The 22,544-nt window shown below is 35.2% G+C and overlaps 1 protein-coding gene across 1 annotated transcript in view; it reads left to right on the top strand.

The window, feature by feature from the left end:
* The window catches only part of LOC128997831 (uncharacterized), an 84,998-nt gene that overhangs the window by 25,407 nt on the left and 37,047 nt on the right, over positions 1-22,544 (top strand). The window contains exons 3-4 of the mRNA XM_054423580.1: positions 13,423-13,603; positions 19,548-19,722. Coding sequence (XP_054279555.1) covers positions 13,423-13,603; positions 19,548-19,722 — 356 coding nt within the window. The remainder of the gene's footprint in view (positions 1-13,422; positions 13,604-19,547; positions 19,723-22,544) is intronic.

Genomic DNA, 22,544 nt, shown 5'->3' with positions numbered 1-22,544 from the left:
TGTTTTTTTTTCTCTGTGATGGAAAAAAATATCAGGGTTCTAAACAAAATAAATGACCAGAGGGCAAAATTATGGGGCCTATATCTAAGTTCTTTATACCATTGAGCATAAATGGTTGTACTTAACTATGGATGGACATCCCTTTTTACACACACACAGATAATTTTACAGAAAATTACGGACATTACATTATTAAAATTCTGATAACAATATAAATGCGTATTTTTACAGTTAAAACCATTTGTTAATCTAGTGAGACCATTACATGAATTATCTACGATTAACCTGTTTCCCACTTATACAAATGTAAAACTAATGCTGTTCTAAATACGGAATTCATTCAATTTAAAAAATCCAAATAGCTGGTGAGAGAACATAAATTAATGTGTAGGGATATTGGCGCTTAGTGTAATATTGAGGGATTGAAGTTAATGCACAGGTTACTGTACTTTTACAGTAACTGACCGTATAAGTATTAGTTAAAGTACATCCAGGGATGTACCGGTATGTGTTTTTAAGTGAGCGTAAAAAATAATAGCGCTTTACATATGAAGTTCAAGGGTGTATGAAGTAGTTGACGCCAGTAAAGTTGAAGTAACCCAAAAGGCCTAAAGTTAACTTGCTAAACCGTTCTTAAGATAAGGGGATTCGCCACTGAAAAGGGTGCATTTTTTTATTTAATGAGGAAAGTCGTTAAACTATTTTTTTTCTAGTAGGGTATAGTTTAAAAAAAAATGGAAAAATTTTGGTTTACTTCTAAATATAAATTATAGGCGGTAAAAAAATAAAATAGAAGTTTTTCGATCAATTTGTAAGGGGTTTTAAAAATCGATATTCTGAAGAGAGTTCTTTATGGATTTTGATAAATTTGGTGTTTTTTTAAAGACAGTTATCTAACCTTAAAATTTAGGTAGATTCATAATAATATCTCAGATACTTTTTTTGCTGTGACACATTAAATATAATTTTTCTTCAGAAAAAAGAATTAGTTTGAAAAAAACGTTATTGTTCAGTACCTAATTAACTTAGATACCTAATTCTACCAAAATATTTTCCTAATACTGTCTAGAATAAGTAGTAAAAATTTCAACAATGTACCTTTAGTGGCTCTCAAGATATATCAAATTTTGTATTGAAAAACGTGAAATTTCAATGTTGCGGATAACCGCGTTTGAATAAGAAGGTGTCCTATGATCTTGTAGCTATCGTAAAGAGCAAAACCCCTTGGTTATAACATATAATAACATTCATACATGGATTATATCATACTTTTTGGATGTAATAGGGTCCAATGTACAAAGAAATGTAAAAAAATATTTTTACAATTTTTCATGATTTTTACCTATTTTCAGTGGCGAATCCCCGATAGCCTCTGACATCATAATATGCGAGTTACGTGATTCGGAAGAAGTAAGACCAAGAGATGCAACCAGTTTCACTTAAAGACATCGAGATGTGACTTGTTTGACGAATATACCAAACTTGGCATTCGTGCTTTCCTTACCGTCATGACGGTTTGAAGAGGGGAGAGAGAAAGGTCCGGAAGAATTAATTCGAGTCGTGTCTCAAAGTGTCAATGGCTCGAACCTGGCCGGAAGTATTGACCAACTAAACCGGAACTTGAAACCGCCGGAATGTAACTAGAGAAGTCAAAGCCCAGTGTAGCACTAACTAATTAATTGGTAGCTGCACTTAAGGTGTTTCCTTCAAAATGTTTGTAGATCGTTTAGAAGTACTTTATAATTTTTTTTATTCAATTATTCATATAGTATCTGGAGTGTTGATAAATATTTGTTCCTGTTCCTTGGTTAACTTGCTTCAGCATTGAGCTTTGGCGTTTGTTATCGATATCGAAGCACATTCACACTGGATGCATTTGTGTGATAATTTTGGAAAAAATAGTCGTTACATCATTCGCAGGAGCGATGATTAGGAACCTGCCAAAATACCGGCTTAGTTTGTGAAAATGTGTTCAAAATAACTTCGTAGTGTGTGTTTGGGGTGTGTTGCTAGCGTAGTGTCTCGGACTTCGGAGCGAGAGAAACGGGTTTGATCCCCGACATATCTACAAACATTTTACTTGGACCGCTTACCTTTAAAATAGTTTGTGATTTCTCACCACTGGGTTAGAAACTAATGTTGTGAGATTAAGTGCTTATCCTGTACAGCGGAAATCTTGACACCCTCAAAAGCCTCAAAGTAGCCCACATAGTAGCTGTACACGCAGTTATTGTGGTGCAGAGTGCAGCGTGGAGCGTGATGCCCACACACCATTGTGTGGAAATGTCCACTCTGTTGTCACAATCCACACACTGCCTCTTGACGGAAACTGTCGTCACTGAATGTGACAAGATACGCAAGGCTTCAATCTCAACACTGAAAACCACAAGAAGTTCCTTTAAAACTCTCACTAGCTTGCGGGTTAAGAAGTAGAAAATATTATTTTTTCTGACTTCTAAAACTCAAGCACTACGAATAAAACTATTTGATCGGTATAACAATGGACAAATGAACTTCTACGGTGTCAAAAATAGACTTATGGGAGGAACAATTAGTTACATTTCAAAAGGCTACCTAGTACGACCATCGATATATAACAAACATTGTGTTTATATATCGATGAGTACGACTCGGTTGTAGAGAAAATCCATGTACCATTGTCTATAATGTTCATTGTCAATGGTTATACGCAAATTGTACCGTTATTTTGTTATCGTTTGGCATGAGCATGATAAAGAAATAAAATTTATAAAATACATTGTGGTTTAATAATAGTTTTAGAAAACTAAGAGCCATTCCAAAGGTTCCTGTTAGCGCGTTGTTGGCGAGGAAGGTGTTTCAATTCTTCGATTAATGACATTTCCAAGCTAAATTGTAATCACCATAGTAGGCTCTATAATTATATTTTACATATCATAGGTCTATGTTGGTCTATACATGACATTTTACTTTGAGACATAGGAAAATCCCTACTTTTAACGCCCAACGTAGATGATGCTGCAGGAACAATCAATAGTGTTACCAGGGTGACGTTCTTCCCCCCCTCTCTCTCACTCTCTCTCTCTCTCTCCCACTCACACCCTCTCCAAGTATGTTTGTACTCATCCCAACTGTGGCCTGAGACGAATTTTATTGCCTGTGGTCATGGAAGACTTATCACACTTTCCTATGCTAAGCCTACAACCATAAAGTATCTAGTTATAAATATTGAAAAATAACTCTAAACGAGACATATGTCACATTGATTATTTGCATAAAACTGCAATGGCAGTGGTTTAAAGTGCAATGTGGTATGAACAAATAATCGACCTAAACAATGTTTGGAATTGCAAACTCTTCACTAGTTACTATGAAGGTGGCCCTTAAAAAGTCTTCAGGAAATCACGATAAGTAAACCCTACTAGAGTTTAAACTTAGTTGCGTGTTATGGGACGTATAAATGTAATCCGTGTTGCTTTAAAACGTCCGTCATCATAGTTTATTCATGAATTTGCATATGCGAATTAATTTGAAACGACTGGCCCTGAACTTGGAGAGTCCGCCCATCATCCAGAAGCCACACCCGTCAAGCCAGAGGTCCTTAGTGGAGGCAGACGTCAGACGTGGGAGTACGTCCGTCCTGGAACCTCTAGGTCCACCAAGGACAACGGGAATCTGGCATAGGTGAAGTAGGAACGGAAGCTCCAGATACTGTAGAGGTGCTGCATTGACATCAGGAAATGTCAGGATACCGGAGACAGGCAAGGATTGTACTAAAAGTCGTGTTTACTCCGTCGAAGATTTAACTTGCAAATATCAGTCGCCAGCAAAAATTGAAACCTGGGTTTTCATCTGAGCGACTCACGGTGATCGTAGTTTGAGAGCATGAACAGTCACAACAGATTTTCTTATAAATTTATGATATCCAATTTTGCTTTCAGAATAACTGTTACTTAAAATTTAATTTAGAAAACAGAATAGAACTGGAACGTGGTGTACTTTTCTCCTTTTACAAGGAACTAAAACAAATACATTCTGTGCATCAAAGTTACTTTTACAAATTTTTATTTTAAAAACTTATTAGAACTTGTGAGTCATTGGTGCGTCAATAATAAAATCAACTTTGTTTCCTTGACATGCATGTGAAGCTCATTTTCTTAACAACCCCATTTCGTTTGCCTTTACATAGGTTCCAATCAGAGTTGAACATTTTAAATCAGGACGAGGAAGTTTTGTTTCAATTCATATAAGACGTGCTCTGGTATTGGTGGTCGATAGTGTTATTTCTGAGTGACAGTCAAGTTTGATAACACTAACACATAACAGATGAGCTATAGATTGTTTGGTCGCCATCGCCATGCCTTCAGTATAGTCTGTGTCAGACAACGGACACTTATGTTTGTGTTTATTCCGCCATGTTTGTTTATCACGGTGCTGCCAACTGAAGAACGTGAAATGCTGGCTTTGCTCAACTCATATGTTGCTATAACAGTTCGCTATGAAAGAGAGAAAACATTTCGTTTGATCCAGATTACAGATTGATCGTTTATAGCTGAAAGGTAGGTTTTACTAATCTAAATGAAATATTGTCTTGAGGCCTTTTATGTGGTTTATCTTTTGGGTGTGTTTGAGTTTTCTGTTCTTCTGTTATCCCATCTTAAACGATACGGGTACGATGTATAACCCCCCCCCCCAATTAAACCACAGTTCAGATCAGTTTCATCCAGATCGATAGAGGAATATTGTGAAATACCACAATGGAAATTTAGTAACACATGGCAATTATGAAACCACCCCAAGCTAGCACAGATCAACACGAAAATGTAAAACATATTTTGACTTAGGACAAATGACACGAATCAAGAAGATTGTTATGTTTATGCGCACTTCAATATTTTGACAGTTATTAAGTAACGTTTACACTAGAACTATAATGGAGATCAGTTCATGGGTAATGATACCTACTACACATTCACACAAGCGAGAATTATTAATCAAACAGAGCGAAATGGCATGGTGATAAGGGAATGCAGGTTAGTGATAAGGTGCAGTGAGTGGTGTCTGAGAAAGAAGTGTGCGCCGGGCTCATTGTGTTAGTGTGAGTAGCTTATGACTAAATATGCCAATGATTCATATCAGCTGGTTAGTTGAACTTGATGCGGCATCCGTGGTAGGTCGAAGTAAGTTTATTACTGCTTTTTATCTGAATTATTTGAATGTTGGTGCATTATACATGAGTGTAAACAAATTATTCTTTTTTATCTTCAGATTTAAGAAACTTGTGATTCCTTATCAGGTGTGAAACATTTGGATACACGAAACTCTTGTTAGACAAAACCAAGACGACATTATCTTGTGTGAGTTTTTGTTTGTTTGTTTTCATGGTTGCTATCCCATTCCGTTTTTTATTTAAATGATTTGTTGTAATGCGTTAAAACCTTTCCATGTTTTATTTCCCTGAGAATTTTCTTCTTTTTGCGGTTTTAAAATGATAATAGGCAGACAATAATTAATTAGTCGTCGATTATAAGTTGAATTAGGTTAAAACAAACCTAGGTACATGATTTAGATACCAAACACGCATTGGAAATCTCGTGGTAAATTTTCAATAGAAAATCCCAACTTTAACCACTACTATGCCAGACGTTGTAGAGCTAGATGGATGTTTATTTAACTAAAAAAAAGTATCATTATTATACTTTAATGTCAGTATTGACCTATAAAAGTAACATTAAACCTATTTCAATACCAGAGCGTATTCATGGTGTTACAATTTACTTTATTACGCGTATCGGTTTTTGTTCATATTGAGGACAATCAGCTGTTTAGCAGTTTTTTAAATATACCAACTGAAAGACCGACCAATTTTTTTATATTTTTATAGTAGATGACGTAGCATTTACAAGTTGTTTGGTAATAAATATAACTGTACAACGGATATCATCGTAACATGTTTAACATCATTAAAACATTTTCTGTTATTGAATTGTCCAAAATGCGTTTGTTATTGGTTATTTCGTTACGTTTATACTCACAATAGTAAAATTTATAATGTGTTTAAGGGAACGTACTTTAATACTGTGGTATGAACAAATACATTAGAAATTCATAAACATATCCAAGATTGTTCAGTAAACATAGAGAATCGCGTGAGACGACAGAGTATAATAGGGGGGCGAACGCCTCGGGTAAAATGGATTGTTGGTTGTTCTATTGTAGCAGAGATTACTTTCTGGAAGCTCATTACGAGGATAATCTGTCTTCTGTTACACCCTTGAGCTTGAGCTTGAGCTTCCGTTACTTGGCCTTCCTGCTTGCCTACATCCCACATCCGATCGACCACAGTCTGATCTGTTTATTTTAGATACATTATTCACAAGTTATTCTACTTTTATAGGGTATCGATAGAAGTAAACATCCCATTCCCATGTTAAAGTTGTAGCCGGGTTTAGAATATACAGGGCGTAGAGGAATTAAACCTCAAGTCAATGTATGATTTCTAACTATCTTTAGTATCAATACTAAGAGAGAAAATAGATTTTTGGCAATAGCTGACTTGTGATCGGCTCATTTAACTTTTCTATAATTGAAACACTAGCTAAAGCTGGTCCATGTTGATGGGATATCTACAGGGCGAATCACGTAAAGTGTTTACCATTGACTTCGGACAAACCGTTGATCATATTATGATGAAATGAAAATCTCTCCTACTAAACCCACCCGAACGTGTAACATACAAATATTTTTAATATTTTTTGAATATAGGATTACCAAAACCAGTGGCTCACTAGTGCGAATCTTAATATACTGTCAAATAAAAACGTAATGTCTTATTATACATTTCAACACTTTTTTATTCAAACATTTGGTTAAACAAGATTTTAAATACCTATAATCGTCATAGAAGCTTAATTTTAGATTTTAAAAGCAACTAATTCTGCATAGTAGGTTTCTGTATTACTTCGGACACTTCCAAGTTTTACGTCTATACTATGTCTTAGAAGACTTAATTACCACAGGACCTAGAAGTGTTAGTAACTGATTCTAAACTCCATTTGAAAAAATATAAAATGTACTTCATAACTCAATATAACTATACATTTGTCTTAAATAAAAAAATAAAAAAAAACTATGTGGAAATAGTAGCTTTTAAATTTATTTCCCCAATGTAAGAAGAAGAAGAAATCATGCTCTATAAATATACAGTATGTACATATCTGATTTCCAATTTTCATTTGTCCACCTGTCCAATACTATACTCTTATTAAGCCCTAGACGAGTGATCCTCAAGAAACAATAACATTTAAAACATATCTTAATTCCCAAGCTCCTAATAAAATACCGGTACTGTACATATTTTGAAATAAAATGAAAGCATGCGTATTGTACAGGGTGGCGGAGATGGATCGGGTGGTTTTAAAATACTTGTCAAACTGTCAATTTTAAAGGTATTGGATTGAAATAAAGTGCAAAACGTGTAGTTACAATGGAAGTTTACTGACAAAATATTAGTTAAGTTAGTTTTTTAAAATTACATCCATCAAATGCCTTCGTTCTCGAGTGACGCATTCTTGGAGTCGGTCCTTGAGGTTCCTCATTGCTCGCTCAAGCACATCACCAGGAATTGATGTGATTTCGTTGTGAATTGCAGCCTTCAACTCCTGAATGGTCCGGGGTTTGTTCATGTAGACCCTTGCTTCAGGAGTCAAGATCAATTCCTGGTGATGTGCTTAAGCGAGCAATGCGGAACCTCGAAGACCTACTCCAAGAATGCGTCGCTCGAGAACGAAGGCATTTGATGGATGTAATTTTTAAAAACTAACTTAACTAATTTTTTGTCAATAAACTTCCATTGTAACTACACGTTTTGCACTTTATTTCAATCCAATACCTTAAAAATTGACAGTTTGACAAGTGTTTTAAAACCACCCAATTCATCTGCGCCACCCTGTATTACAGATTTTAAGGGAAATTGTAAATTTAACATTAATTTGTTATTTGAAATGCCTCACACTCTTGGCACTCCGAATGTTGTTCCACATTTGACAATGTTGTTCCACATTTGACAATGTTGTTCCATATTTGACAGGAACTCGATGAGTCACTCGTCGGAGTCACGCATGTTGTTTCCAGAGTAATTCCAGGTTTGCGAAATGCGCGAGGTTTAGATGAGTGGAAATGTACTGAGGTGCCGAGGTATTTCAAACACAATTCTTCTTGAATCGATTTAAGGCATTGTTTACATCTAAATGTCCTTTAATTACACTTTTAGACTGCATAAGATAGCTTATTTAATATGTCTTTTTGGAGGATTTAGGAAAATTAAGAATATAACTTCGAAACTGTTGTCGATTGGCTCATTGATGTATCCTCAAATACATAAGCACAAATTATTGTAGCATTTTAGTGGTCTGGAAGAATGTTTTTTTAAATACCTAGACTTGATGACCAAAGTGTCTTATCGGTCAATGGCCCCTTCGTATAACGTTTTTGTAGACCTTAAATTAAATTAGCGAAACGTTTTCCAAAGTTCGTACAGCACAAGTTAAACGGATAATTATAATATTACTTCCACAGGTCAGGACTCGTTTGAGTGTTTCGATTTTGCTGAGTTTGTTGCAGGTTGCAAGACTTAAAGTAATTGTCAGCAATCTTTCTTGCCCTATCCCATACTGTTTTTCTCTGATCTTAGCATGCTATTGCTTGAGTGGAATTAGCTTAGTGTCAATATAATGCCACAGATAATTTAATGAAAATAGCCATCATCGTGTTTTTCCCCTTTAAATATAAATATCTCGAGGTTCCACACCCTTTCTCTATCAATATAACAACTCTCGCCATCCATTTAGTCGGAGATGGATCCCATATTGTTAAGGACCGTCCTTCGTCAACTCGAAGGGCGCCAGCCACCCAAGTAGCACGAGTCGACCATAACGACCGAGGAAACAGTTATCTCGTGGTTAACTGTCTGGAAACCGATCATTTCCTTCCACCCGTCTAATCTAAACATCACCGAGCACTGTGTGTTATAGCCCTCAGGTAACACAATATTCAATAACATCTGTGGAAGTGATAGCACGATACAGTTTGTTTCTCTTTCTTCACATTCAAGGACGATAGGCTCTAGTTTGGAAATAACTCATTACTTAGAGCTAGGCATAGAGGGCCAAGTCATTAGCTAAAGGTCATTGGTGGTTGGTGGGATTTGAACCCGGGACCTCAGGGACAGAAGCCCAGCCCCACGAGATCAGCCATTCCAACGCTATGCAGTAGACCTGCATCTGTTAATTAAGCAAATAAAATACCATCAAGTAACAATTCCTCTTTATAATACATTATTTATTATTATACATACATTTATTTAAATCTGTTTTATTTGTTCGTTAGACATTTCCGTTCCAACAAGTCAAAGAATTGCAATATACGAAGAACACCAATACAATTTTACCCTATGCACCGTATGGACATTGAGTATTTAAAATTGGGGAGTTTTATATTAAAATTATATTATTAACTTATTACAGGTTACAGGTTATTACAGGTTATTTAAAATTAAAATGTATAGGTTTTGAATTTTCTAAAATGAAAAAAAATCATAAACCAATCAGTTTTCGAAATCAGATAAACGGAGTAATGCATAAATAGAAATTCACCATCAGAAAAAGGGTTCTAATATCATCTTATCTTCCTAGAAAGACGTCCCACACTCTAACTACTTGATGCTAGCATTGATAAAAAAACATAGCCCCACTCCCTTATTTAATTATTTATTTATTCCAACGGGAAACCCATTACATTGATACATTACAAAAATAACAATAATGAATAAGCACAGAATATAATACATTAAGCCTTAAAAACATTTCTCGACCTGATGGAACAGCTGAAGCCAAATTATTGTTAGTTCTGTCCGGTGCACTGTAGAGGTCATCTTTTGTTTACAATCTGTTTCTTGTCATTTCAGTCATTTAACACTTCGTTTAACCAAATAAAAACATAAACAATAACTCGCCCTGTAGTTATATAACCAAACAGCAAAGCACAAATCATGTAACTAACCCTAAACTAATAGAAACAAAATGTTGTCAACACTATAGCGATCAGTGTCACCGGACATCTAGACACGAAAAACGAGGAACAATGGGATGAGAAGTATACTGTACTTGTGTTGGTTAGTCTATAGTCTATGATGCTAGTAATTGAAAATTTTAAAAATAATTAACAGACAAATTTTCAGTGCTAAAACTGGGCCCTTACCAACCACGAGTAACCATAGACTTTATCTCACGTGATTTTTATTACAAGATTTACGGCCAATGAATTTAATTTTAAAAATCCATTCAATGTGTTCAACATAATTCAAATATCCCAAGATCATTGTCCACGCAAGCACGTATAATTCAACTCCATCACGGAAGTCTGTAAATATTGTTAAAATACCTAGGTATGTTAAAATAATTAATCTTTTGACGTTGTTAATCCAATACTTATTTTGGTCTCAAGCAAAGGAGGGAGGTAATGAGTTAATCATACAGAATTTTCTCGTGAGTAGAACCTAAACCATAGTCTAACTCGTGTTTATCTTGTCAAAAATGTGTATACTGTATAAATAAATACACTAACACAAAGGAGTATGTTTAGTCTATGCCTAATCATTTTAAACACCTACACCGTAATTTATACGTCATATACCGGATTCTATGGTCATATGTTGGGATATGATTTAAGATCAATCCGGTCGCATCGGATTGGGATTGTGTGAATCATGAAGGAAGGTAAACGTAGTAGTTTTATTTGATTTTGATAACTGAGGAGGAGCCGAACGAAGGATGCGATGAGTGTGTCTGTCTGGTCACTCTCACAAGCGACTCTAGTCACAGTGCTCTAGTTGAGGTAGTCCGGGGTAATCCTCTCAGCAGAGGGAGTGACGAGTGACGATTGACTCGATCGAATCTCGAATCGTCGAATGGGACCGAGGGTCGAGGGAGATCCAGGATCCAGTCCTGATCCAGATGAGTTGAGACTTGAGTTGTTGAAGTTGAGTTTAGTTGACTTCCCAATCCCACCAGACGACAGAACGTTGACTTTGACTATGACTGGAATGGGGGCAGTGTTGCCACTTTTAGGGTAATTACCCTTTTTTAGGGTAATTTACTGGTCTTAGGGTAAAGTTTAGGGTAATGGTAGATTTAGGGTAATTTTAGGGTAAAACTAAAAGTTAGAATAACAATGGAAATTTTACTACAAAAATGAAAAAAACTTCAAAATTTGGCAAAAAAACGTTCATTACATACTATGGCCAAACCATCATATTCGATTCAACCGGTTTAAATCGATTGCTATTATGAATTTTTCATAATAAGTTATCCTAATCGATCTTATCAATAGTTGGGAATTATCTGTTTTAGAATGTATTCGATTCTATAACACGTTATAGGCCTAATCAAATATGAAATATTATTCATTAGGTACTGGGTTTGATATTTAATTATGTGATTGAATTGAATTAAACTGGATTATTTTACAAATTGTGTCAAGAAATTACTACTATGTACCGGTATAGATTAAAGCTTTGGTGGTACCGTACTGTATTTTAAAGATATGATTGTCCAAAAACAGTAGTAATGGGTCGATACAGTAAAAAAATACGATAGTTCTGATTCGATATTAGCGAATTTCCCATATAGGGAATAAGCTATTACCGTAGTACTCATGGTAAGACCTGGACGCGGGACCGATTTTTTTTTTCGTTTTGAGGTTCCTAGAGACCAAAAACACCATCCGTTCAAATTCAAATATATATATATATTTATATATTTATATATTTATATATATATATATATATGTGTCCGTTAGCACGATAACTCGAGCAAAAATGATCCGATTTTGATGAAATTCGGTACAAACGTGTAAACCTACGTTTATTCGAACGAGTTCGCGATCCAGCATGATCGGACCATGGGAACGGGGGTTTACGGGGGGTTTTATGGGGTAAAAATAGGTTTTTCGCATTTTTGACCCAAAAAACATAACATTTAGCAATTTCTTTCCAAACCATTTTGTAGAGCTTAAAAAAACAAATAATTTAGTATATTGAAGCGTTATTATGCGCCTAATGGTTACGGAGAAAATTCAAAAAAATTGTAAATTTAAAATTCCCATGTTATTCTTATGGAGAATAAGTAAACTGTTGTAGTTTGCTTGTTTATGAACATATTTTGATCAAATTTGAAAAATGTTTTTATTTCTTACTAACTATTAACATAAAAAAAAAAACAGTTTTACCTCCCTGATGCAGCAAACCTAAGTACTTGTTAAACTAATTCTATTTAAATCGGGAATAAATGTTATATTTTTAAGTAGACATTTCAGTGTAAATCAAATGGAAATTCGCTTAGTCTGCAGGTTTGCTGCGGCGGGGGTATTTTTTGTTATAAGATAGTCGATAGAGCTGATCAATATCAACATTTTGTTCTTCTTTTGGGTGGTTTTTTAGAATTAAGTATAATTTTACGTAAATTGATTGATATTGGAACTTAATTTAGTATAATTAACCACCTTATGTAAGATTTATATGATTTTAACAATGTTTTATAGCATTAAACGCAAATATTAACATTTAGGGTAATTTTTAGGGTAACTCAAAGTAGATTTAGGGTAATCTAGGGTAATTTTAGCCCGCCTTTAGGGTAAAATCACAACAACGTGGTGGCAACACTGAATGGGGGGGAAATGGCAACGAGAACGAACTACGACTACGAACTGATTTACTGATTATATCAGCACACGATTCACTAATCGAACGATTTATCTACATTTAGACTATTTCTATTATATGCATCAGTATAATAACTATGAAATAAGTTGGGAATTAATGTACACTTGCAAGTTCAATTTTATATTATGAGCGCGATGGTGATACAGATAAAATATGATGAATATGGTAAGCATTGAAAGTGACACCGTTTAACGAAAACTGAATACTGTAGATAGTCTTATAAATGATTAATTTATTTTGTCTCGTTTTTGTTTTCTTTCCTCGTTGCGTTATGTTTTGCAGTTTATAAGTTAGGTTAGGCATAGGCTAACTTTTTAGATTTGTGACCCTTAACTTATTTGGAAACTAAGTTACTTAACCTTGATCCAATGATAATTCAAGCAGTTGGACCAGACAAGAGCTGGAAATAATACAAATTACAATTTGGCTTTCGACGTAAGCCTGGCCTTATGCCTTAGTCTATATCAAATTTTTGGCAAGGGTTTCATAACCAAGCCTATAAGTTAGACCCCAAACTACTAGGCATTGTGATGGCTACCAAAAATGGGCCTACCATGAACCTTGCAGAGTCAACATTTTATATATGCATAAGCCTATAAAAGGCTACAGCATAATTTCAGAATTCCATTAGCCTTTTCCGAATAAGCATTGTTTGATTCTTGCAGGTGTGGCGGGACAGCCGCGAGGGATGACAACGGAAGAGAAGCTGGCCTCCCTGCACAGCCCTGAGTCCGACTGCAACTCTAATACATTGGACTCAACAGCTAGTTACCTCAGCAACACCTCATCTCAAGATGTTGACTTTATTCAGGACAACTCTGACTACCAGTGGTTTCTTGATTATGGGTAAGTTAGGTCTATGTCTCAATCTTCTAGAGTAGGCTTCCTAGTCTCTTTTCCTAATAATTTAAAGCCCTAAATTATAGGCCTATCTTAAAATATGCCTACTTTACTTGTTGGTCTACCGTGAGTTAACGTTTTTAGTTAGGCCTACACAGGCTATAGGCTATTATTCTTAGCAATCAAACTAACTTAGCCCATAAGCTTATCCTGATAACTTTTCAAGTAAGATAGTCATGCATTGTAGGCACATTATAATGCCTAAGTTAGTAACCATCTAAAAGAATGTATTATTAAAATGTTCCTGATTTTTAAAGAACTTAAATGGAATTTTCTTCTCGTAAAGTGGAGGGCTATGCCGTTGGGGGGAAAAGGTAAACAAATTTGTGAGTGATTAGCTTCAACAGACAACTTTTAACCTCTGAGCCAATAAGAGCTATCCCCGACAGCTTCATAAGTTTAAATAAATTTAGCCTACGCCTGTACTGTTTATTAGTTGTATGACAATGTAAGAAGGTACCGTAAGTTAGAACTTAAACTAACTTATCCAATCGTTTAAAGAAAGGATTTTCTAAAACCTAAAACTTCAGTAGGTCTAACAAGAATCATTGTTAAAGAATGAAGATACTGTGGATGAAGGAATATCCTGAACATCTTATGTGGTTATCTTCATCCAAATTTTTCAAATTATAACACACCCCAATAAGTTGTTTACAAACCTCAAAGATCCAAGCCCCTGATAAATAATTGTAGTCTGCCAATCAATTCCTCCTCAGGAAGATGACTCCCTCTTACCAGAATTTAGTATGATATAGCCTAGTCCAATAATATAATGGGGGCCTATAGTTTATCCCGTCAAGCCTAGATCAGTTGGTTGACCTAGTATATATTTCACCCGTTAGGTTGACAAAAACAGAGCCATACTGTCACACTCACACAAATAAATAAAAGATACGTTACAAACTTAATACTCTTCATAGGCCTATCACCTGACACTTACGGTCCCAGTGTAGGTAATAGACTACAATGTCAGAGGCTCCTTCTTCATTCTTGGATTCTTGTCCATGTTATCAGTAGGACAAAGGTCAGGTGGCCAGTTACTTTTAAGTTTATGAGCACATTGAAAATAGAGTGTGACTGGAACCGCATTTCTTCGTTGGAAATGTGTCCACTGGCAATGTTGTTGTGGTACAGTATGAGTTAGTTTGTAAATTTTGAATTCCTCCAATGTGTTGTAATTTATTACCTTTACTGCATAGGCCTACATGTAGCACCTCTAGACCGTTAGAAATCACACAGATATAATCTTTTAGGTCGTATAAATGCTGGGCAAACACTGAATTTTGTTTATATTGATCGTGGTTTGGGCCTGTGTTTGTTGTAACAAGATGTAACCTACGATCTGGTATCCCTACATACCCCCTACCCTCTACATACTTTTTTTTAAGAGGTTGATGGCGTCTTTTAACCTTGCATTTAACCGTCCACATAGACTATTTGCCCTTGCATGGAACATATCCAGCAAAGGAAGGTGAGCCGGTACAGTACAAAAGTGAAATGTACCGTACTGATGAAATGTTGCGGCAGTGACCATCAGGATCCGAACCCAGGACATTAAATATAACAAAGAATAAACAACAAGGAAAAAATAACAAGAAAAAAAACTATGAAGGGAACTAAAATAAAGTGATTTGTTCTTAAGTAGAGATGAAGATAGCAAATAATTTATCACAGGGAATACCTATAATGAGGTATAGCCTAAAACAAACCTCCATTGATAATTTTATTTCAAATACTTAAACAGGGTACTTATGCAATCGCTAAGATTAAGACATAGGCCTAACCTCAATCTCTACGGACGGAGCTGACAGTTTACTTTAGTTTTTTGAAAAATGTCAGATTGAGTTGAGATTCAGAATATTCAGATTAGCTGAGAAAAGGACCCAGAATTTAGAGTGACAGGTTAGCTCGAAGCTCGCATACTACTTTGCACTGTGATTAGTTCAGAATTATGTCATCTGTATTTCGTGGGGTGTTGCCGCTCTCATTTCACGCCTATTGCTTGATAATATATTCTTTCTCATTGTTGTAATTTAAAAGTGGGATTTAAAGGGATTGTTAAACTCTATGTACCATTGAGTTAAAAGCTGTATTTTTTTGTGAGTGTGGATGATTTGTGGGTTGTATGAATGATCTGGACTGAAAAGCTCATTTTGACTAAACAAAATGGTACAACCCCCAATGCTGTAAAAATTACAGTTAAAAAGGTTTTGTCATTTTTGTGGTTTCAACCCACTGCTTACCCATTATACGGGTTTGACAAGCTAATGGGAGAAAGTAGCTGTCAATTTGCTGATATTGTTACTTGATACAAGGGCTACAACTTAAAGGGGCTCCCAACAACCATACCTCACCATTATCACATTGCAAATCACATGGATGCTCACTGACCAGCTCCAGTCCTGTGAAGCTGCCTAACAACTTTGTCCCTGTCAAGTTGGCATGAAATAATATTGTTAATGTAACCTAATTATATTCCAGTTGAGTACATGTAGACAGCCTGTTGATTTGAACCTCTCCCACCAGAGGTGAAGTGCTAAGATTGTCGGAGCCCAGTCGCTGTTCTCGCCAAATGGCAAGATGCCAGTTTGACTTGCCTGCAACTGGCATTTTGTTTTGGCCGTTCGTTTTGTCAATGATATCCTAGTTATAAGTTAAAGGAAGTGATACAGATTTGATTTAATTTACAAGATAACAGTGAATTCAGTGCATCATGCAGCTAAGTTACATAGCGGACCAGATCTCTACAGGGCTGTTGCTGTTATAATTGGTTTGTGAACGAATGTAATGGAGGATGTATTTGAAATGGAATGTGGAAGTTTCATTCTGTCATGATTGGTATGATTGTCTACATGCAATCCTAGTGCCGTGTCAAACAACTCAGTGTTTGGTAAAATGGAAGGTCATAGTTTCACTTATTGGAACCTTGAAGAAGCGATACTGTTAAGTGATTATGTGGAATATTGTGGTTACTTTTGTCAGGGAATCAGGAATTTCAGGTACTTATATAGTTTTCTCTATTTAACAACATATGACATTTTAGTTTTTTTTTTCAAGGGACAGTCTACATCCTAGTTTTGTTGCAGTAGATACTGATAGATGTAATTACAATTTAAAATGATGATTAAACATGAATAGCCTATGATTATTTTAAGTTTGAACATGTTCACTGCTGACAACTCCAATCCGAGTCATGCCATACTAGCACAGGGTGTGTACGACACCGGTCAGAGTCACGGTACAGCGTTATAAGGATTGGTCTACTGTGAGCTCCATAGTTATCGGGGATCAACTAATCTTTGTCAGCATGTTGTTGCCGGTTCCATTATTTATTTCAGTTGCATCCGTTTTAGGTTCTTGCCACTAGCGGATGGCTTCGGCTGGAGAGTCTCTCTTATGCACCGTTTGGTGTTTATGTCTGGCTCTCGTCACATTTTAGGGATCGCCTTGTTGACGCTTTTCAGCAGTGAACGTGTTAAGTGCAAAACCTTCACTAGTTTTCACCAGCCTACTATATGGCATTTGCCATCACTCCTAAAGGCCATACGCTGTACGAGGGTGGTTTTTTAAGTAAGGGCTGTTCACCATTTGGAGCTCTATAGTTGACATGTGTGCTTCGCTGAGTTTTTTATTTATATTTTAAACTATTGAATCTCTCGTTGCATACAAGATAAGGTCAGTAATACGTTTTTTCCCACAAGAAACATATTGGATGAAGGCTATGGCCCTAATGCAATGAGTGAAGGTAAAGTACGGAAATGGGTTATGGAGTGTAAAAATAGCAGTGAAAACCTTTTTGTTTTGTGGTCTTCTGTGAGAAGTCTGGGTACCCACCAAAAACGCAATTACTTTTGAAATGAACATTTCCACAGCACTTTTTAATTTCCCTAGCCTATTTCTGCTCTTTCCCCGCTATCATTGTTTAGGTTCATAAACTTCAGCCATCTGATGACGAATGTCAGCATCGGATATGTTTCTTGTGGTGAAAAATGTATAGACCTTATCTCGCACGCGACAGGAGATTCAATAACTTAAGTTTTTCTAAAACACACAGCAAAGCGTACGTCAGCTACAGAGCTGTGAATGGTGTCATTCTGTTCACAAATAATATCAGTAAGCGGCGAGGAACCTCATTGCAGCGTAAAAGCAAACTACGGATCCATACGATATTTATTATTAGTTTTATTTTTGTTCTTAAAGGCTGTTTATATTATTACCTGTGATTAAAATTCACGTAGTTTGTTTAAGATTGAATACAAATGCTGCTGAGTGCTGACTGATAGATTTTGGGACTTTGGAAGGAATATGATTTGTTATCTATAGTTAGCTGCAGTCGAGCCTTGTGAGGCTTTAGCAGCTTGTTGGAAACAGTTGTAAAACTTATCTAAATGCACTCAACTAGAATATAATTAGGTTACATTAACAATATTATTTCATGCCTAATTGATAGGGACAAAGTTGTTAGGCTTCACAGGACTGGGGCTGGCCAGTGAGCATCCATGGGATTTGCGATGTGATAATGGTGAGGTCTGGTAGTTGGGAGTCCCTTTAAGTTGTAGCCCTTGAATCAAGTAACAATAAAAAGCAAATTGACAGATACTTTCTCCCATTAGCTTGTCAAACCCGTATAATGGGTAAACGGTGGGTTGAAACCACAAAAATTACAAAACCTTTTTAACTGTAATTTTTACAGCATTGGGGGTTGTACCATTTTGATTAGAGTCAATAGGACCTTCCCAGTCCAGATCATTCATACAACCTCATATCATCCACACTCATAAAAAATTGCAGTTGCTTTCAACTCAATGGTGCATAGACTTGAATTATTAGCCTAATGATAAATGACACCTTGGGATACTTCATTATCATCCAACTTCCTGGATATTATTATAGGTTTCTCAGAAATGAGACCTTTCTCATGATTCAACCACTTAGGATTTGAAAGAGGGCGCTATAACCACTTGGTTTCCCAGATTCTCACTTACCAATACTCTATAGCCTACAGTAAGTGATACCTTTTGTATACCAACTCTTGTTTCATCCTGAAAAAATCCAAGCTTTTTGAATGTGCAAAAAGAAATCTGTCGCTTGCAACTGAAGCTTTCTATCCAAGTAATCAGCTGATCAGCAAAGCTACTAACGTGCATTCTAAGCTCACTCAGAATTCATTTTAATCTTTAAGCTAGGACTTCATATTCAATTAAAAAATACTTTACTGATGGTATACTGTACTTTTTGGAGCTTTATGGAAATATTTGAACTACAGTATTTCATCAATCTACCATAGATGCCTAAACGTTGGCTAGGTTGTGTTGGGGTTGTGTCCAACAGTCTGTGTAGTTGCAAATACCAGCTGATACACAGCTTGCGTGGTTGGAGATTGCTTGATGGGTCTAATAGTTGACATCCTCTGTTCTGAAAGCCCTAGTGAATCATTTATGTCAGTTGAGGTTCAGTATTCGTTGGATCCACATTGTTTTATTCTTCAATATCTGCCATCCTACTTTTTTAAGATAACATTTTTCATCAAATTGTGGTTTATGGTTGTAGAAGCTTTTTTATTTAGAGAATTTTGTTTGTCTAGTTCTAATTCTCTCTATGGGTAGGCCTATGTACTTAATACATTTTAATTTTTTAATTTTGGTTCCTATTTTCAATTGTTATGTTTTGTAATGGTTTAATTTCTTTTTCAAAGACCTGCTCAATACAAATTTTAATATTATCAGCCCTCATTATTATACCCACGTGTTTTCGCTTTAAATTTAATCTTGACAGTCAATATTTCTGATCATTAAGCTAAAAGAAATCATTTTGGTGTCCCTCAAATTGTAAGTGCTGCTTGATCTAATGGTACTGTATTCACAAAGTAATGAGAACGTTGTTTGTGCAGATATCGAGAGACACAGCATCGTAGTATCCTCTCTCTGTCAGCCAGCTATGAGGAAGGTTGCTACGATGACCTTGCTCGTGACCTTGACACCCAGCTGGCTCAGGTGGACATGGAGGACTTTAGAGCTGAAGACATACTAACCACTTTACCTGCAATGTGTTGCCAGGACCTCCAGGTATGTAGGCCTACCTCACATTCACAAACTTCTATCTATCTTGATGCATCTTTTCAAAAGCCCTAGAATAAATTCTTACTTTGTGGACTAATCTAAAGTTTGTAAATACAGTAGAACGTCAGTAATTCAGACGTCTAAAATCCCGACCGTCAATGATTCGGATTTTGTCACTAGCAAGAAATAAAATTCTGGACCACATAATTGAAAACAACGGGTAGTCCAACATGATATAAAAATTTATGAAAGGCTTTTAAAAACATTGTAATACCGTATAAATAGGCATTGATGTCATAACTTGGATTTCCAAGTCAATAAAATTCAATACTGTATTGCGCAATCGGGGTATTTTCAATTCATTAACATTAATTTTTTAGTTCTGTTTAAAAATCACAGCTTCCTTAAACTCAACAAAAAACGTGATAATCACTGTACAGCAATAAATCACGTAAAGGGCAAAACAGAATGTCTAGTACAGTACGCTACTGCTAGAGATCGGCTCAGAACAGAGAAATGTCCAATAATAATATGTTAATCAACTATAACTGATGTTCCCGTGGTTTCTTTACCGGATTTTTGCGTAAAATACCATTTCTGCATCCTCACTTATGCCATGTATTCATAGTTTTCAGTTTAATTGTAGATATGCTTGTATTTTTAAATTACTTTTGCTGTCATTATTTTTAGTGAGATTGCTGTCACATGGTTTGTGGTTGGTTAGATGATATTTTATTATTTTATTTTATTTTTTAATTTTATTTATCTTAGCTGTATGTTCCTTTATTGCACATAGTTGTCTTTGTACATGCTGTCTTTCTTTAATTTAATACTTAGCATACCTGTGGCGGCTTTACCCATAATGGTGTTAAAGTCAGTTCTTCCAGTTTTAAGTAAAATTATGTCCTTCATAAAAACCTTGTTTGACAAATTGTGTTCCTGATGCCTTTAAAAACATTTTTGAATGCTGCTTTTATTATTATTTTTCCTGTGAAATAGTGCCGTTATAAACCCGACACAAAGTTAAAGTTTCTTTGTTAGCCCAACCTTCAAAGGTCTAAAGAGTTGCAGGGCTACGTTATTTATGGCGTTTTCACTGTACACACATAATTACTTTTCTCAATTCTCTCGTTTTCACTGATCAGAATGTACACACATAATTACTTTTCTCAACTCTCTAGTAACACACAATCTTCCAACTTTATAAATTTATTTTTTTACACATCTTGCATAAGTTTTTTTACAGAAAATATAAACATTTTTTTTTAAATAACTCCAACAGCTATTACTTTTAATTATCTACCAAAAATATGAACTGGGATCATATCCGCAACATACTCTCCGTTAGTGAAAATTTTACTACAGTATTTTAAATGATCAAATATTCATCTCAATGATGGCAACATGTTTTAAACTAATATCAAGAACCTCTGATTATCGTTCTTGCGTACTTATCATAAATGAATATATAGTGATTTAAAAAGGCAGTTGCCATCCCTACAATAGATATAGCTTGATAAGGAAGCTTCCTTTGACATTAAGTTAGGCCTACTCCACAGATTCAATAATATGCTGTTATTTAGATGCATTGAAATAAAACATAGATTTTGAAATCTTGATTTTAAAATTTTATTTAACGATTACAAAAAGTCTTACTCAAAAAAACCAGCAATTTTCAAACGACAAAATAATACAACCAACGTTATTTTATCTAATACAATAAATATTTATGTCACATGTTTCAATAAATTACATTTTAAATATTAACTGCCGTCTCCTTAAATAGAAGTGTAAACATTTAAATGTACCCCATTCATGTGCTCTAATGTAAACAAATTTTTTCTCCATAATTATTACTTGGAAACTTATAAGGCCACTGGGGCAGACCCCAGATAGAATTTCTTAAGGCTTCTCCAAGGACTAGCCTCCGCTAGCGGCCATCTTGGATAATTGAAAACAGCTGCTGAAGAGTTATTTATCGTCCAAAATATTTTTTCAAACACTTAAGTGATTATCATTTAAATTTAAATATCTACTGTGATATTGGAAATGTTCTTTGTAGTTTTGAATTGTTCTCCAAGGGAGTCCATGGAAGCTAACGGCCATCTTGGATTTGCCCGCCATAAGAGCAATGTTAATTTCGTTAATTTCAAACAGCCGCTGAAGAGCTATTTACCATCTCAAAATATTTTATCAAACGCCAGAGGGATTGTAATTTAAATATATAGTATACTGTGGGATTAGAAATTTTATTTGTAGTTTTAAATTGTTTTACAAGATAGAACGTTTAGGCTCCAAGGACTCTCAAGTGGAACCTCCATGCAAATCCATAAGTTCTTAGGTTTTCTAGTTTTTGGGATTTTAAGATAAAATCAAATATATTAATTTTCATTTGGTACAATAAAGCTATTAGCTAAGGATCTAGCTAAGGATAGCTCAGATCGCATTTTACAAATTGTCATGAAACAAAAGTAGATGTAAATAAAAAACAAAACTTAAATTGCATGATATAGAACATTTGCCTGTTGAACATACATTAGTTTATACAAATTAAATTACGCACATGAGAAGAAAAGTTATGGGAAGAGGTAAAAAGAAGTGATTTACATGACATCTAATCCTACTTAATTGCTGTTTTTACTGTCATCACTGCATACATTTTGAAAACCAAACAGTCACTTAATTTATAACTTTATTTTTTCCATCCCTGCCCAATTTTATTTGTTTCTATGTAGCGTTACTTGCATCAATTTTCAACCTTACGTTCTATGTAGAACTTATAAAGATAGTCTGCTTCAAAATTGTTCTCTATTGTATTAAAACCATTT

This window comes from Macrosteles quadrilineatus, unplaced genomic scaffold, assembly GCF_028750875.1.
Source record: "Macrosteles quadrilineatus isolate MER2022 unplaced genomic scaffold, UCM_ALF_1.0 Scaffold_7__1_contigs__length_78375512, whole genome shotgun sequence".
NCBI classification, from domain to species: domain Eukaryota; kingdom Metazoa; phylum Arthropoda; class Insecta; order Hemiptera; family Cicadellidae; genus Macrosteles; species Macrosteles quadrilineatus.
This window is presented reverse-complemented; position numbering and strand designations above follow the sequence as displayed.